This window comes from Carcharhinus amblyrhynchos, chromosome 3, assembly GCF_965287045.1.
Source record: "Carcharhinus amblyrhynchos chromosome 3, sCarAmb.v2.hapA, whole genome shotgun sequence".
Lineage (NCBI taxonomy): Eukaryota > Metazoa > Chordata > Chondrichthyes > Carcharhiniformes > Carcharhinidae > Carcharhinus > Carcharhinus amblyrhynchos.
The window spans coordinates 70436550-70454378 of record NC_137326.1 but is presented as its reverse complement, the minus strand read 5'-3'; the positions used below and the strand labels follow the sequence as shown (position 1 = coordinate 70454378).

At 41.6% G+C, this 17829-nt stretch overlaps 1 protein-coding gene across 1 annotated transcript in view; it reads left to right on the top strand.

The window, feature by feature from the left end:
- Positions 1–16462, top strand: part of LOC145340572 (lactosylceramide 4-alpha-galactosyltransferase-like) — a 70502-nt gene extending 54040 nt beyond the window's left edge. Inside the window, exon 3 of the mRNA XM_080185044.1 lies at positions 10893–16462. Coding sequence (XP_080041170.1) covers positions 10893–11480 — 588 coding nt within the window. The 3' untranslated portion in view covers positions 11481–16462. The remainder of the gene's footprint in view (positions 1–10892) is intronic.
- Positions 16463–17829: the final 1367 nt, after the last annotated feature.

The following is a 17829-nucleotide window of genomic DNA, read 5'->3' as shown; positions in this document are numbered from 1 at the left end:
CTCCAGCAGGAATCACGATTCAAAGTTCCAATTCCTGCCAGACCTCCAGGTCTTCCTTCCTGGGTGGTGATGCAGCCCCAGAGTTAATCAGGAATTACAGTCCTGCAGGCAGGACACAGGAAACTCCTTCTGCAGCAGTACCACTATCCTTTCTTTGAAGTTACTTGTGCAATCGTGACTTTCCCAGCAGGACTCTTCCTGTTAAAAGCCGGTATTGTGATCTGCCATCAGCAGCTGTCAAAAGCCGGTATCGTAAACTACCAGCTGTGTAACAATTCCCACTAATACAAACAGGTAATATTTGCAAAGCCTACAAAATAACAGTCACATTTAACTATCAGCTATTATAAAAATTTCACATACTTTAACATGAACAAATAACTTATATTATTGCCAGGAACATTATAAGCTTAAGGAGATCAGTCATGAGGAATGACTTATGTTTGTGCCATATTGTAGGTACAAAATCCATTAACCCTTTCCCTTCAGATACAAAATGCATTCATCCTTTTCCCTACTTCACCCTTTTGGTCAGGGCCAGGCCCAAGCATGGCCCCATAACCAATCCAAAGCCGAATGTTACCAAAGAACAAAAACAGCCCGGGAAACAGGCCCTTTGGCCCAATGAGCCCGTGCCGCCATTTTAATATTACCAGTCTCCCCCTCCACCCATGACCCCTATCTATTGTTTTTATGGCAATCCACATTGAGGGAAACTAATTTAGGGACAATTTATTACCTCCAATCAGCCTATTAGCACATCTTTGGGGTGTGGGAGGAAACCGGAGCACCTGGAGAAAACCCACGCAAGCACGGGGAGAATGCGCAAACTCCCACAGACACCGGCCCAAATCCATGTGTCTGCACAGCAAACAGTGATAGTCACTGAGCTGTCGTCTTGCCCAGTATCTGGTCCAGTTTAAGCACATGCTAACAACATGAAGCACTAGGCCAATCTCGAACATTCAAGAGCAGCCCCAAGTACAACCCATCGCGTGTATGCCCCTCATTGGACAACAAGGCGGACCGACTTAAAACCTGTGAATTAAAAGAGAAAAAACATTATTATCATCCCATATCCTTTTCCATTACCAGGGTCGTCCCACTGTTTATGAACTTTATTTAAAACAACCTCCTGTCTCCTCCCATCTCCAACCCACTCATGTGCCTATCTAAGTTACTCTTAAACAACTCCAGTGTGCCTGCCTCCACCACCTTACTTGGCAGAGCATTCCATACTCCCACTACCCTCTGTGTGAAAAACCTCCCCCTAATATCTGTGTTATACCTCTCCCCCCTCACCTTAAGCCCGTGGCCCCTCATACTGTGTGTCTCTAACATAGGAGATAGTTTACCTGTGTTTATCTATACCCTTCATTATCTTATATACCTGTATTAGATCCCCCCTCAGTCGCTGTCTTTCAAGGGAAAACAGCCCCAATTTGCTCAATCTTTCACTACATATGGATCCACCCCAGTTAAAAAAACAAAAGACAACTTGGGGTTCTTTGTGCCCACACAATCAATAAGCACCCACTCAACCAACAATAAGTTACCTTACAGGAAAATACCAAAGTTCAAATCCAATACAGACCTTGACTTAACCATAACTTAACAAGGCAAGTACCCAAGCAAACACTGGCCTTTATCTGTGCATCAGTCTCGGTCGTCCTCTGGCTTTGGCTTTCCTGCCTTCCTCTTTGGGTGCGGTGGCTCTCCAACTGCTGGTCATCATCACTGTAACTCGTTCCTGGTTAGGTTGCACGCCCCTTTTGGTCATTGCCAATCAATCAATCAGGACTTGATCCCCTGATTGATAAGAGTTCAGTCAGGTGCTGCCACACCGATCTCTGGGTATCGGCCATGTCTCTAGACATTGGAGGCACACAGGTCACATATCTTCCTTTCATTGTGAACGCGAAGCATGATGGATCACAAACTCAGGACCAGTGTCTGTCAGGGATTCCCCAGTTACTCAGCAGTCAAGCAAGGCCCAGACATTGGCATGCACAGGAATAATACATCCTTATAACATATCAATATTCCAGAAGTTACAGACAACAATACACTATGAATACAAATAATCACATTCGGAACATCACTTGTGGTTCAGAATTATGCACAGGATGATAATAAATCATTGATACAAATGCAAAAGGAAATAACATTCAAATTTGGATTTTGGAGGGTCAATCACCCAAAAAGTGCTGAAGAGGTAGGTTTAACTCTCCAAAGTATTCATCATTTAAAAATGATCCAAATTTGCATAATAAGCACCTTTGGCACAGTTACCATTTAAGATTTAAACTTCCACAGTCACAGCTCAAACTCTATCTCCTAGCATACAAATGCTATGTTTTTATGAGTCAGTTAACACAATATAACTAAAGTACAAGTTAAAAGTAATTCAAATGTTTTCCATCAGTTAACATTATAGAAGAAACTCTTCCATCATTCTGTCTATTTTACCAATTTATTTATGAATAACATAATTTGCACAAATGGTTTATTTGTTTCCCTTTAAGCATTTTAACTCTTATAATCCCAAATAACTAAATACAAGGAAAAATCCCATCATCTGTTGTAACGTCATTGACACTCTCCAGAGCTCTTAGCTTTTCAGAAAAATTAACTCCCAACATTTACATACAACATTTACATCCCATTTACATACATCAATTCAGCAAACTTTACATGTGAACATGAAGATTACCACAGATACATTTACTCAGTACAGGCAAGTCACAAAACAAACAGATATTACTCTGTAACATTGTCTCACATTCAAATAGTTACACCATGAACTGAGAACATGTTTCAATACATCTCTCTTTGAAACATAAAACCCATACAGACTTTCTTTCCATTACCCTTTATTTGTCAAAATAATAAGTTCAGGCAATTTCCCATTTATAAGTTGGTTACTTTGTGCACTCAATTTATTCTATCAATTAAATGTCACAAACTGTAACACTTAAGCGTAACCAATGAGAAAATCTGAATGAACCAAACTCTTCAAGTCTCAATTATAAATAGGTTGTGATAAACGATCTTGCTTGTCATTCATGAACCATCTACTTGCAACAAAACACAAATACTTTCGGCTAGGAACCAAATGAATTAATTCCGTCTCAAATGACTTCTTCAAGACAAAGGAAAGAGCACATGGCTCCTTCCAAGGTTTAAATCCGTTCCCAACAAAATTTGAACCCAGGATTATTCAAAATTCAAACTGGTTATCCCAAACTTCAATTTATATAGTTTGATTTTGGAATTCCAATTTTTATTTAAACTCCATATCAAACCCACTGTTGTAAAATCACAACTAGGGAAAGAACATTAAAACATTAAAATAAAACATTGAAAGAAACGAAGAAAATAGATTAAGACAGTCGCCTTCATTCTTCTTTCTTCCAAACTGTAATTAAACTCAGAACAGAAGTAAATTCAAGAAATCTTATACTTAAATTTTAACAGTTTTAACACTTCCTCAGTCCCTTTGAAGTAAAACAAAGTTTTATTACCTGCAACAAATACTCCACAAGAACAAATAAGTTGTAACAACTCTTTTTCTCTCAACCTAATGCAACAACACCCACCTGCATTTGACGAGCAACCAGATCCCACAAACACACTGAATACAAAACCTAAGATTTCTCTTTAGGGTCTCTCATCCAGTCCATCTTTAATTTCAGATGCCCATTCTACTAATTCATCATAGTTCTGCGTACTAAGAACTTCCATTGTAAAGAATTTTTGGTGAACTGGTGACAGCCCATCTTTAAATGCTTGTAAAAAAGCTCTATCTGTTCGGGCAGGGTCGGGCACTCCTGAACATTCTTGATAAACTCTAAAGAGTCACTCCCCAAATTCGGAAGCTTCTTCACCCTTTTGTTGTTTAGTACAGGTAATCCTGGACCAGTTGGTAGGTGCGTTGCCTAAGACTCATTGGACTTCTGCCTTAAATCGATTAAATGGTTCCACCATTGCATCAATCTCGGCGTTTGTCTCTATTGCATATGTCCACCTTCCGCCTTGGTAATCCAGCCGAGCTCGGTCGGTGGCGTTAGCCTCGTCTGCCCCATCGCCCATTAGCCTCTACTTGTCCAGTGGGCAAGTGGCCCATACCAATTGGTGTATATCTCTCAAGTGTAACTGGTGTCCAACCCAAATGGTGTCTAATTCTGCCCAAAATTTGCTATTGTTACCCTGGGGCTGGAGCCTTCCCAGAGAAGCCAAAACTTGTTGTCTTTCTCTTGGGGTAAAGGGTTTATATCGGATAGATTCTGTAGTGTCCCACCCTGAGTTATGGGAGCGAGATCATAGACCTGCTTCCCATCAGGGTTGAAGTCTCTTACGGGTGCTGTGGGTTTTATGGCCGACCTGTAGGGAGGCAAGAATCCCCAACCAGGTCCTCTAAAATTTGGTTTCTCTTTTCTAGTTCTCTATTGTGTAATTCCAACATTTTGATTTTTGCATTGTCATCAGCCCATTTCTTATCCAAGACTGAGACTTGTTCAATTAATCCGGCCAATTGGTGAGCTAAAAGAACTCCAATTTTCTTAGTCCTGCCTTTCTTTTCCTTTTCCAACCATTTTTGTTGTTGGTCTAACGGATGAGATGAGTCCCACCCCTCTTTTTTTATCTGTTTAATGAATTTATCCCTCTCAGTTAAATATTCATTCATCAGGGAGCCCGGGGGTCCCCACTGTCCTTGTGATCCTGCCATAACACAGATAAGTTTATACTCACCACCTGGAGTCTTCTAATCTCCCTTCTCGCTCTCCCACTCCTAGGCTGCTCTTATCAGAGTCTGGTAATACCTGTCAGGGGTGATCAGTGCCCTCCGTACCACTGCTTACACTGGTAAACTTGCACTATTAAACTTAAGTCGGCTTTTCCTTCAACTCCGGTGATCACTGACGGTCTCTTTCACGCTCGCGTCTGAACATCACACTCCAGGCACCTTTCTCCAGTCTTTTAAACCCACTTCAAACTCCTGACCATCGTGTGGGGGATTTCCCCTCTTAACAACCGGTCGAAGGCTGGGTGTTTAAAGACAAGTACCTCCTTGTCCGTTTATGTTCAGTTCAGATGTCTTTCACTCTCTCAAACTCTCAACACAATCTGTCAACAAAAATTCTTATCCACTGTAGTTTGACCCACCCTATTAAGTTCGGTGATCCATTCCAGTGTCTAGATAGTGGCCATTCAACCTGAGCCCGCAAACAGATCCCGGCTTTCGGCACAAAATGTTGTAGGTAAAATAATACCTCTGAGTCAGTGAGTCAAAATACAGTGGTTTTTATTCAAAAGCTTTGGGGAGAAACTGGCTCCGATTAAGGCTTACCAGACTTCTCATAGAACACAAACACAAGTGGACATTTATACATTGAGCTCCAGCAGGAATCACGATTCAAAGTTCCAATTCCTGCCAGACCTCTAGGTCTTCCTTCCTGGGTGGTGATGCAGCCCCAGAGTTAATCAGGAATTACAGTCCTGCAGGCAGGACACAGGAAATCCCTTCTGCAGCGGTATCAGCATCCCTGTCTTTGAAGTTACTTGTGCAATCGTGACTTTCCCAGCAGGACTCTTCCTGTTAAAGGCCGGTATTGTGATCTGCCATCAGCAGCTATTAAAAGCCGGTATCATAAACTATCATCTGTGTAACAATTCCCACTAATACAAACAGGTAAGATTTGCAAAGTCTACAAAATAAGTCACATTTAACTACCAGCTGTTATAAACATTTCACGTACTTTAACATGAACAAGTAACTTGTATTACTGCCAGGAACAGTATAAGCTTAAGGAGATCAGTCATGAGGAAGGATTATGTCTGTGACATATTCTAGGTACAAAATCCATTAACCTTTTCCCTTCAGGTACAAAATGCACTCATCCTTTTCCCTACTTCAATGTCCATCTTGAATGGTCGACCTCTTTTATTTTGACAGTGTATCCCCTAGTTCTATATATTGCCAAGAGTAACACATCAGGCCCTATTTTACCATTTTGATTCCAAGTGCTGGGTAGACTTGAAACTGGGAGTGTTTCAGATCCAACTTTTAGACCTGTTCTCAGGTGCTCCCATATGCAGTCAGCCTGGAAAAATATCAGTGATTCCGAATCGCACAGCACAAGCCTATGGGTGGGACTTAGCATGCCTGAAATCTTGCAGCTCAGATCGTGCCTCCAACTGCATATGTGCAACAACAAACAAAAAAAGATAGAATGCTGCTCCCCTGCTATATCGCTCCCGGGCTGGATAATCTCCCGGCCCCCACAGACATTGCCCCACCCCCACAACATCACTGATGCCCTTATCCTCCTGCCACCCTGACCAATTGTGGCCCCTTTCCTTCTCCCCCACTTCTCCCCCCCTCCCGATTGAACTCAGGCAGAGTGGCAGTGGACCCCCCCCCCCCCCCCCACCCACCACCACCACCACACAATTACCTCGTGTACTTCTAAACTCCAAGGAATGATGGCCAGTGACAGCTCCACAACAGATGCCATCTCCCTGGCCCTGCACTCAACCCTGGAACGTCTAGACAACAAAAATATCAATGTTAGACTCCTATTTGTCAAATACAGCTCAGCCTTCATCACCATTATTCCTACAAAACTCATCTCCAGGGTGCGGCTCCTCCCTCTGCCACTGGACCCTAGACTTGCTAGTCCATAGACTGCAATCAGTAAGGATAGGCAGTGACACCTCCTGCAAGATTATCCTCAATACTGGTGCCCCCCAGGGCTGTGTCCTCAGCCCCTTACTATACTCTTTACACACCTATGACTGTGGCCAAATTTCCCTCCAACTTGATTTTCAGGTTTGCTGATGACGCCACCTTCGTGGGTCAGATCTCAAACAATGACGAGACAGAGTACAGGAATGAGATAGAGAATCTGGTGGACTGGTGTGGCAACGATAATCTCCCCCTCAATGTCAACAAAACAAAGAGGAGATAGTCATTGACTTCAGGAAGCGTAGTAGAGGACACACACCTGTCTACATCAATGAGGATAAAGTAGAAATGGCTGAGAGCTTCAAGTTTTTAGGTGTAAAGATCACCAACTACCTGTCCTGGTGCCTCCATGCTGACACCTTAGTTAAGAAAGCCTACCAATGCCTCTACTTTCTCAGAGGACTGAAGAAATTTGGCATATCAGCTACGACTCTTACAGATGTACCATAGAAAGCATTCTTTCTGGTTCTATCATAGTTTGGTATGACTCCTGCTCTGTGCAAGACTGCAAGAAATTACAAAAGCTGGTGAATGAAGCCCAATCCGTTACTCAAACCAGCCTCCTGCCCATTGACACTGTCATTCCGGACATATTCACTTCCACCTTTTTTCCCGTTGGAAAAAAGATACAAAAGTCTGAGGACATGTACCAACCGACTCACGAACTGCTTCTTCCCTGCTGCCATCAGACTATCGAATGGACCTACGTCATATTAAGTTGACTTTCCCTACACCTTAGCTATGACTGTAACACAACATTCTGCACTCTTGCTTTTCCTTCTCTGTGTACAGTATACTTTGTATAGTGTGCAAAAAATTCTTTTCACTGTATACTAATACATGTGACGATAATAAAACAAATCACGACAAACCTGTTCAACCTTTCCTCAAAATAGCAACCCCTTCATCCCAGGATTCAGTCTACTGAACATCTCTGAACTGCCTTAAAAAGAGGGAAACCAAAAGTGTATAAAGTATATTGTGGAGATTGTCTCAATATTCTAGTCAATTCCACACATATATAATGCTGAAATTACTTAACTCATTTCAGCACAGAGAATGTAGCTTAGATGAGTAGACTGTGTCTGTCAGAGGAACAATTCCCAGGAGGGTGGTAGTAATTTTGATTGGCAATTCAAATAGTTAATCCCTGACACAGCTGGAGGATGAGCAGGTTCAAGTATTTTTGTTTCTCAGTTAAACAAGGAGCCAGAATCCAAAGGGGTTCAGAATTAAAGTTGGTTAATGAGTTAGAAAAGGCTCAGAAAAGAAATAGCATCAGTCAGTTCAGTGAATACAGATCAGGAAGAAGCAGAGTACGAAGAAAATTTCTTTTAACCAGATCTCTGCACGTGAGCAGCCGTGTGTACTATTTACAAGATGCACTGCAGGAATTCACAAAGGTTCCCCAGACAGCATCTTCCAAAGCCACAACCACTGCTGTGTAGAAGGACAAAGGCAGCAGGTACATTGAAACACCAGCATCTTGAAGTACCCATCCAAGCCTTCACCATCCTGACTTGGAAATATATCAGCTGTTTCTTCACTGTCGCTGGGTCAAAATCCTGGAACTCCTTTCCTAATAACACCTACACCACATGGATTGCAACAGTTCAAGAAGGTACATCACCACTTTCCCAGGGCATTTAGGGATGGGAGATAAATGTTAGACTAACCAGAAAAGCCCACATCCTTGAAGTGAATTTTAATACTGTTTTCCATCAAAGTATGTCACAATGTTGTGACATTGCCAGTGATATTCCTTGCCAGAGTTGGCTTTGCAATCTGTGTCATTGATATCTGTTAAGTCTTTGAGTATCCGAAGGTTTGAAATATTCATACTTTTAGACTCAAAATGTTGGAATCCCCATCAGTGTATCTCTAAGAGCTCTCCGTTTGGCTAGTGGACTGATGATATACATTGTGCTTAGCAGCTGACTGCAGTGCAATGCTAAATGTGATGTCCTGGATGTATATCCACGTAACAACTTCTGAATAATATACATAGTAATACAACAACCCCCTTTCTTAAAAAAGGTGCAATGCCTCTAAAACTGTAGCAATCGTGAAACATGGAAACATGGAAACGTAGAAACTTAGAACAGTAAAGCACAGTACAGGCCCTTCGGCCCTTGATGTTGTGCTGAGCTATGTCCAAACCCAAGATCAAGCTACCCCACTCCCTATCATTCTGATGTGCTCCATGTGCACATCCAAAAACTGCCTGAAAGTTCCTAAAGCGTCTGACTCCACTATCATGGCATTTTTTTTTTCTTTTTCTCTTTTTTACCTATACCCCGGAACTTCCAACAACCATTCCTGTCCCGGTTCCAACCATGTCTTGGTAATGGCCACAACATCATAGTCCGAAGTACCAATCCACACTCCAACTTCACCTAACGCTCCTAGTTAACTAAAATGAAGATGATTAACAATTGCTTTTCATAACTAAATGACACTGAGTCTGTTATGGCTTGTTTTCTTTTCTCAAAATATTATTGCCCATGTCACAGGTATAGATAGCTGTTGTGCCTCCATCTTGTAGATTTAGAATTCCTCACTCTCTGCAATGAGGTGGCATGCTGCATAGGCAGTGCTGTGCCCACGTGGCTTCTGCCGTGGTGGTGATTGATCTGGCTGTTGCTGGTAATGTTGTGGTGTTGCACCAATTGTTGGTGATGATGTTGCTGAAGATTTTCTTTGCTTTTTCAGTTTGGATTATGGACTTTATGCCTTCTCACTTGCTTTATTGGCTTTGGTCTTAATGATACGTGACTTTTGCCGGTCCCATGTTTTCCTGCTTGGAGATGATACATGTACAGTTTGACCTGTCAACAACTCAGACAGAAATTTACCATGCTTATCGAAGTGTTGACCACCTCCTACCTGTGTATCAGTGAGTTGTTGTCTTAATTGCTCCTGGTCACTTGGAGGGAGTAACTTGCTTGGCAGAATTGCCTCATTTTTTTTTCAATTCAGTAGTTTTGCAGTTCTGCTGCCTCAGTGCCAGGGACCTGGGTTCAATTCTGGCCTTGCGTCTGCGTGGGTTTTCTTCAGGTGCTCCAGTTTCTTCCCACAGTCTAAAGATGTGCAGGTTAGATGGTGTGGCCATGTTAAATTGTCCCTTAGCCTTCAAAGATGTATAAATTAATATGGGGTTATGCAGATGGGATTTGGGATGGAAGAATCGGTACAGACTGAATGGGCCAAATGGCCTCTTTCTGCGCTGCAGAGATTCTAAGATTCTAATATGGTTCACTCTTAAATACACTCAAGGATGGGCAATAAATGCTGGCCCAGCCAACAGTCTCCATATCCCATGAGCAAATAAAAAAAAAGTAGCTGGAATTTTCCCAACCTGCCCACTACGGGAATCGGAGCAGACAAGGGACAGATTATGGAAAGGTCTATTGACCTTGGGCTGGTTTTTACAATTTTGGGATGAGTGAGGCCCTAAAATCCTGTGTAGTGTTTCAATGTTGAGTTCATTCAGGCTAAAACATGTCCTTTTCGAACTCAACAGTGTATGAACTCAAATTTAATAACTTGTTTACATCTGAGTGAGTCTACTGTAAGCTGTATCTTTACCTATCTTAGTGACGGATCCAATATGTGAGAGTAAGATCAGCTATTGAGTATGTGCTTAATGATCATTCAGTGATATTTAACATTCTGCAATATCTAACCATGCTTCTGTGTTAAACAAGCAATATTTCAGCATGAGTCGTAGAACACATCAATAATGTGGTCAGAATTTCTCACTTGCTTATAGTTTGATCTGAAGCCTGATGTATTGCTTTTGTACATTTTTCACTTAAGGTTTTTTTTGCATATGTTCTGTGAAATGTTTGGAGGACATTGGCTCTAGTGACATTTCCTCCATTTCCCCAATAAATTAAAAGTGTAGACCTTGTCGGATGCAACAGGGAAAAGGGGCTTCAGCTTTTCTCCATCAAAAGACCAGGCAAGTTTAAAGCTAAACTAGGTCAGCTTCTCCTATCCACATATCCCACTTTGCAGGCTGCTACAAAGTGTCCTCAGTTATTGATCCTCAACCAGAGAGCGTCTTGTGGAGCAAAGGAGGGAAGGACTAGTTTAATATCAAAACTTGCAAATGATGTGTCTTTATTCTGTTATTACACAGGTTGATTCTGAAGCAGAAATCTATTGGGTTCATGTGCTATCCGATGCTTGCCGGATAGCACTGCTGTGGAAGTTTGGAGGAATCTATTTGGACACGGATATCATATCACTGAAGCCTATGAAGTTTGGAAACTTCATCTGTGCACAATCAGAAAATTACGCTAATGGTGCAGCTTTGGGATTTAGCCGGAATCATTCCTTTACCAAGATGTGCATCAGAGATTACGTAGAGAATTACGATGGTGCAGCCTGGGGCCATCAGGGTCCTGACCTCATAACGCGACTGTTGAAGCAGTGGTGCGGTACTAGTCATCTCGATGGTTTCCTTAATAAAGAATGCAAAGGGATTTTGTACATGTCCAGCAACTGGTTCTACCCAGTTCCATACAACAACTGGGAAAGGTATTTTGTAAAAGGTGGCTGGAAGAAGAACAATGATGATATTAAAAAAGAATTCTCAAAGACTAATGGGATACATATCTGGAATTTTCTAAGTCAGTTTCATACAGATCCAATCAAAGGAAGCCAGTCATTGTTAGAATACTTTTTTAGTGAATACTGTCCAAGCACATATAATTCTCTCCAGTGATGTTTGATTTTTATGTTGATTGCATTGAATATTAATCACTATATCATCATTGCTAATCCAGCCAATCATGATGACTTATACCATTGGGCCCCATTCATCCTCACCTCATTACTTCATCTGCATCTTTCTGCTATATTTGTGATTGCTGGGTAATAATAAGAAATGGGAAAATTGGTATTCTGCCTCTAGTTTTACCTTCTATCCTTCCATTCCACACAAACTTCAGTCACTGCAGTAAGATCATTGACATCATATTTGTTTTTCAGTGGTCCCTTCCTGAGATCAATGCATCGTAATTCAAAATTGTTCAATTCCAATTACCCATTGACTGCATTTTTAGCACCAATATTCTGTATCATTGTCATTGTTCTCCAATGGAAAATTGGATAGAGTTATTGGGACTGAACTGGAAAATTGGAGAGAGTTATTAGGACTGAATTGTACAAAATCCTTAAAAAAAGGCAGAGTTTCACATTGGGAAGCGCCGCTGATCAACACCATCTTCACATACAGTCCGTGATATAATAACCACACATCTGGATTCTGCTGCAAATGCTATAGATGGTCTAGGCTGTCCTTTTCATTTATCAGTCATTTGTAATTAGTATTTGAGTCCCTTTGTCAAATATTCCTGGAGAAAGTATAACCAAATCCTCTGATAGCCTGGCTGTTACTTTCTGATGCAGTATCGCGGATGACTAGTCTGTTTATTATTGGAAAGTCCCTTATGCGGGTTAAGTAACTTTTTATGCAAATAACAACATATTCCTAAACCTGAGGTATTTAGTTATGATGTTGACATTATCTACTGAGTGAATCACTGCCTCTGCCTTTATTGAGATTGTATTCTGTACACACTGGATGAAAATATTTTTTTTAATACTTGATAAATGTTTGATTTTGACTATGTATTATAGACTTCAGTTTAAGATCTTCAATTTTCAGTGAAATAAGGGAAAACTTTGCACTATTGTTGCCTATTGATTAATTGGATAATGTTTTGAATGAGTCTATTTGTGTAATTAAATGACTTTGCAGATTCAGCCTTTTTCGTTGCAGTAAAGGGGGCTGTCACTTTGTGAAATCATGCTTGTGGTTTATCTGTAGTTGCAATAGAAAGATTCCACAAATTGGGCACATTTGCCCAACTCTGAACAAACAACTTTCCCATGACAGCTAACAATCTCAGCCCAGTGTCTGAGTGAGACACCCAGCTACTGGCCCGAGCATTGTGTCGACTTGCATCATGTCACTGAGATCCTTTGTGTGAGAGCTCTGTCTGTTATCATTAATGTGATTGCAGCACAGTGGTCCCAGGTCCTTGTTAGAAATATTAAATCCAAGTTTGTAAAGTGTTCAGACACATAAAGTTGGTTTATTACATTGGACTGTTGCAATACTACACCTACTACAAACTTGCCAGTGTGAGGCCCAAGGTTGGAGTTCAGCACCATTTGGCCTTTATACCCTGAGTCTCAGATCATATCTGTCTCCTGAAGGACATTGCCATTCCTGCGTTAGTTGAAGTGGAGCAGGGTGTGTTTTGTTATGAGGACAGTGTTGCTACATCCTAATATCCCAGGCTGCTCTCTAGGTTTCTAATGGTTGGCTGTATTCCTTTTGGACCCATTTTATGTAAAGAATCCAGATTAGAGTGTGAGCAGCAGATACTCCCAACATTTTATCTCTGTACTGGATATAGTGGCCTCGTGGCTGGCTTGGTGCAGCCCTTATCAAGAGGTGGAACATCCTCTTATAGTATTTTGCAATGATGTAATGCTGCCTCTTATGATTGGGAGGGCAGCATCATGTGCAGATGCCCCATGTGTTGATGTGAGCGATTCCTGGTTAAAGGCCGTGCTTTTGTGGGGTTTTTGTTTCTTGTTTGAACTAACATCCAATTATATCCAGACACGTCAGTTAGAAACCAACATTCCGTCATGGTTCCCTTTTCAGTTCTTGTTGTGCAGGACTGACTTGGTTTTGTTAGTTAGAATTAAATGGGCTGAATTTTATTTTAATCGATGGTCGCGTAACAGTTTCTCAGTTGGGAGAAGTAACAAGTGTTTTGCCCAGTCATCACAATCGTTCTGGGCAATGAAAGATATCCTCCAGATGTGAGTTTCCCTTCTGCTGAGGATTACAAAGGCTGCTTATTTAAATTTTCAACCTTGGTGTGCTAAAAGCCTTCATTCCATTGATGTGCTGTGGTAGCCATCCCTCACCTTATGAAGCTCTTTCCTTGCTGGATGCTGCAGGGATAGAAATTCTAACTGTAACCAGTACCTCGCACTTTGATGTCCCTCATTCCAGTTGGGAACCAACAGTGGGCGCAGGTGAAACTTGTGAATAAAGTTGAGTTTATCCATCTGCCCTGAGAGTCTGCTCAAACATTGATCGCTTTTGAGACCAAAATGAACTATCTGCCTTTCCCAAATCATAAACTATATTTTTGTATTTCTCCACTTTAAAATAACAATGTACCATTTCCAACCTTTGGACTGTCCTGTCTGAATGACATTCAGCAGCTTAGAGGATGGGTAGCTACAATCTCTGCCTTTCATAAATTCTACTCATCACAGACCTCACACCACTCAAATCAAGATTAATTGTTTTTTTTCTCATTTTTAATTATGAACTGATCAAGGGAGATGAGTTTTGAGTCTGGAGTCTGAAGATTGGAGAAAGGTTTGGCTGCTTGGAAAAACTTTTCCCAGAAGTTATTTTTGGTAACATATTTGTAGTGGGGCTGGTGTTTCTGACTCAGTGAAGATTGAACACGTGTTGGCTTCTTTCTCCAGCCGAGAATGTCCTAATGCAGTAATTGGGAATGTACTGGAATCATGATAAGAAGTCTCACAACACTAAGTTAAAGTCCAACCAGTTTATTTGATAGTAAACCCACAAACTTTCGGAACGCTGAAACTTCCACACACCTGACGAAAGAACAGCATTCCGAAAGCTTGTGGGTTTACTTTCAAGTGAATTGGTTGGACTTTAACCTGGTGTGTTTACTTACTGTGTTTACCCCAGTCCAATGCCAGCATCTCCACATCTGGAATCATGATAGCAGAGGCTATCACAGGAGCTGCACAGTGTAACAACAAATACTGAAACAAGACTGTCTATGGATTTCCATGTAAATCTAATGTTTGACTCTGAAACTCTTGATTATTGTTATTCTCACACTCCCTTTGTATATTCTATCTGTTTTTCTGATGTTAACATTTTGTACTTTTTTGCATGAGCTGCAGAGAAATGTCAAGTTACTATAGAAAAGCAACAGATTTATTTTTGGCAACCTTCCAAGTTAACGTTGGGAGTTGAGAGGTCCATTGGGCTCAAACATGCTGTCAGTTGACATCTGTTTCCGAAGGGATGACATCGAATCACCTCTTGATCCCTCGTTGAAGTGATGGAGAATGAGATTGTGGTGTGTGGAAAGTTTCAGTTAGACCAACAATATTCATACTGACCATCCTTCAGTATGCTGCCCTTTGACTTTCATGAGCCCGCAAGTGTGAGTGGGCAAAGATATAATCTGGAAATTATGTATATATTGCCTCAATATCCCTGTAAATAAATAATCAATTAATGACTTTCCTCTCTTTCCATTGACATCATTCCTTTTTTTTGGTTCTAGTCTGTGTCAGCTGTAATCTTGAGGCCCCACACTGCAGCTTCAGAGTTTTTGTATTAACTCCCAGATAGTTGGACCAGTGAGAGTTTAGTCCTCATCAGGTAGAAGTCACTAAAGTTGTTCATATGCCTTAAAGATGAAGCTTGTTTTCCATCTAGATCACTGACGTTATTTCGACTGAGTGGGTTTATCATTTAGAGACTCATTTCAAGCTTTGATATTTTAATTAAAGATGTTTCAATGTGTCTTCTGCTCATTTCTGTTGCTGTTTTTTTTCTGTGTTTTGTGTGCTAGGTCACAGGGGCCTAGTCAGAATGCAGCTTACACAGGGGGACCCACTAGCTTTGAGAGTGCCTGAGGTCAGATACAGGAATGTCAGGGGATTGTAGGTCCTTTTCAGCAGTAATATTTTGCTGCAACATTTGCTTATTTGATGAGGAATCCTGTGCAAGTTGATAAATTGATAGGTGACATTGAGGGTAACATTTGAAGAATCAATAATGCAGAGCCAGTGGGAGCAAACAATTGGAAAGATATCTTAAACTTGACACGCTATTGTTGCACTCAACTGGAGCAAGTGTTTGAAATACTCTTCCGTGTTTTCTGGAAAGTTCTGTCTCCTGCTCTGTGTGTCAGAATTCTTGCCCATCACGTTCTATTGTTTGTAGCAGTTCCTGCAGGAATCTTGGTGCACAGTAAATGGGAATTCAATCCTCTGTTTTTATGAATCTAGGTCTTATTCTTCGCTTGAATGACACATCACATTACATTCTGCCCACAGAATCTTGAGGTTTTTTTGATTAGATGAGATTCAATTAATTTTTGATCCTTCTTCAACATCCTGCTCTGAGATCCCAGATTTTTCTGGTATCGTACCAGGAATCCCACAATCATTTTGGTGCCAATCATTTCCCTTTCCGGTGACTGACCTGTATCGAGGATTTATGAAGTGGTGTGTTTAATTTTGGTGATGCTGTTGATATGGGAATTAACCTGATGTCTAATAAATGAAAAGGAAAAACAGCATTTGAAATTCATTTTGATCTGAAAAATGCTTTGTAAGTTGCTCTTTCAAAAGAATATTTGAAGTATAGATATATTTCTAAACTTTTATTTTAAGAAAATCAGGTTATGTCTGATTCTGGTGGTGAATGAAATGTTTTCCATTGAACTAATGAAGAAGTTTTTGATTTAAATCTGTTAACACATGATAAGTGGATCTGAAGGGAATTTTTAATGACTGCAATTTTTCTGTATTCTTGATTTTGTGTATATGTATATACAAATATATATATATAAATCTCTGATTATTTTGGCACAATAAATTGGATTTGAAATGGTTGATTTTATTAGTTCTTGTTTTGGGTTGAGTCAGCAGCTTGAAGCTGGGAGTTTACATTCCCTGCATGGCTTTTAGAACAAAGAACAAAGAAAATTACAACACAGGAACAGGCGCTTTGGCCCTCCAAGCCTGCACCGACCATGCTGCCTGAATTAACTAAAACCCCCTACCCTTCTGGGGACCATATTCCTGTATTCCCATCCTATCTTGAGGGGGCATCTTGAGGGGAACTGCTTGATAGAGCAGACGCAGCACGGTTTCATTAAAGGGAAGTCGTGTCTGACAAATTTACTGGAGTTCTATGAGGATGTGTCTAGGGTGGTGGATAGAGGAGAGCTGGTGGATGTGGTCTGTCTTGATTTTCAGAAGGCGTTTGACAAGGTACCTCACAAGAGGCTATTGCAGAAGGTCAGGGGACATGGAGTTGGGGGTAGGGTGTTAGCGTGGATAGAGGACTGGTTGTCAAATAGGAGGCAGAGAGTGGGGGTCAGTGGGTGCTATTCGGATTGGCGGATGGTGACTAGTGGAGTGCCCCAGGGGTCGGTGCTGGGGCCTCAGCTATTTACCATTTATATAGATGATCTGGAGGAGGGAACCGAGTGTAGGGTGTCGAAATTTGCTGATGACACCAAGATTGGTGGAAAGGCAAATTGTGCGGAGGGTGTGGAGAGTCTGCAGAAGGATCTAGATAGGCTGGGCGAATGGGCCAGGAAATGGCAAATGGAATTTAATGTTGGCAAGTGTGAGGTGGTCCACTTTGGTAGGAAGAATGGTAGGAAGGACTATTACGTGGCGAAAAACTGCAGCAGGCGACGGTGCAGAGGGACCTCGGGGTCCTTGTGCATGAGTCGCAAAAACCCAGCTTGCAGGTGCAGCAGGTGGTCAGGAAGGCGAATGGGATGCTGGCCTTCATAGCGAGGGGGATTGAATATAAAAGTAGGGAGGTCTTGCTGCAGCTGTATAGGGCATTGGTGAGGCCGCAGCTGGAGTACTGTGTGCAGTTTTGGGCGCCGCACTTACGCAAGGATATTTTGGCCTTGGAGGGAGTGCAGAGGAGGTTTACTAGGCTGATACCGGAGTTGAGGGGGTTGAGCTATGAGAGGCTGAATAAACTAGACTTGTACTCGTTAGAGTTTAGAAGAATGAGGGGAGATCTCATTGAGACGTATAAGATGATGAATGGGATGGATAGGATAGAGGTGGAGAGACTCTTCCCGCTCAAAGAAGACAGTAGGACTAGGGGGCACAGCATCAAGATAAAGGGGGGGGGGGGCGGTTTAGAACGGAGTTGAGGAGGAACTTCTTCACTCAAAGGGTGGTGAATCTCTGGAATTCTCTGCCCGTTGAAGTGGTGGAGGCTGCCTCGC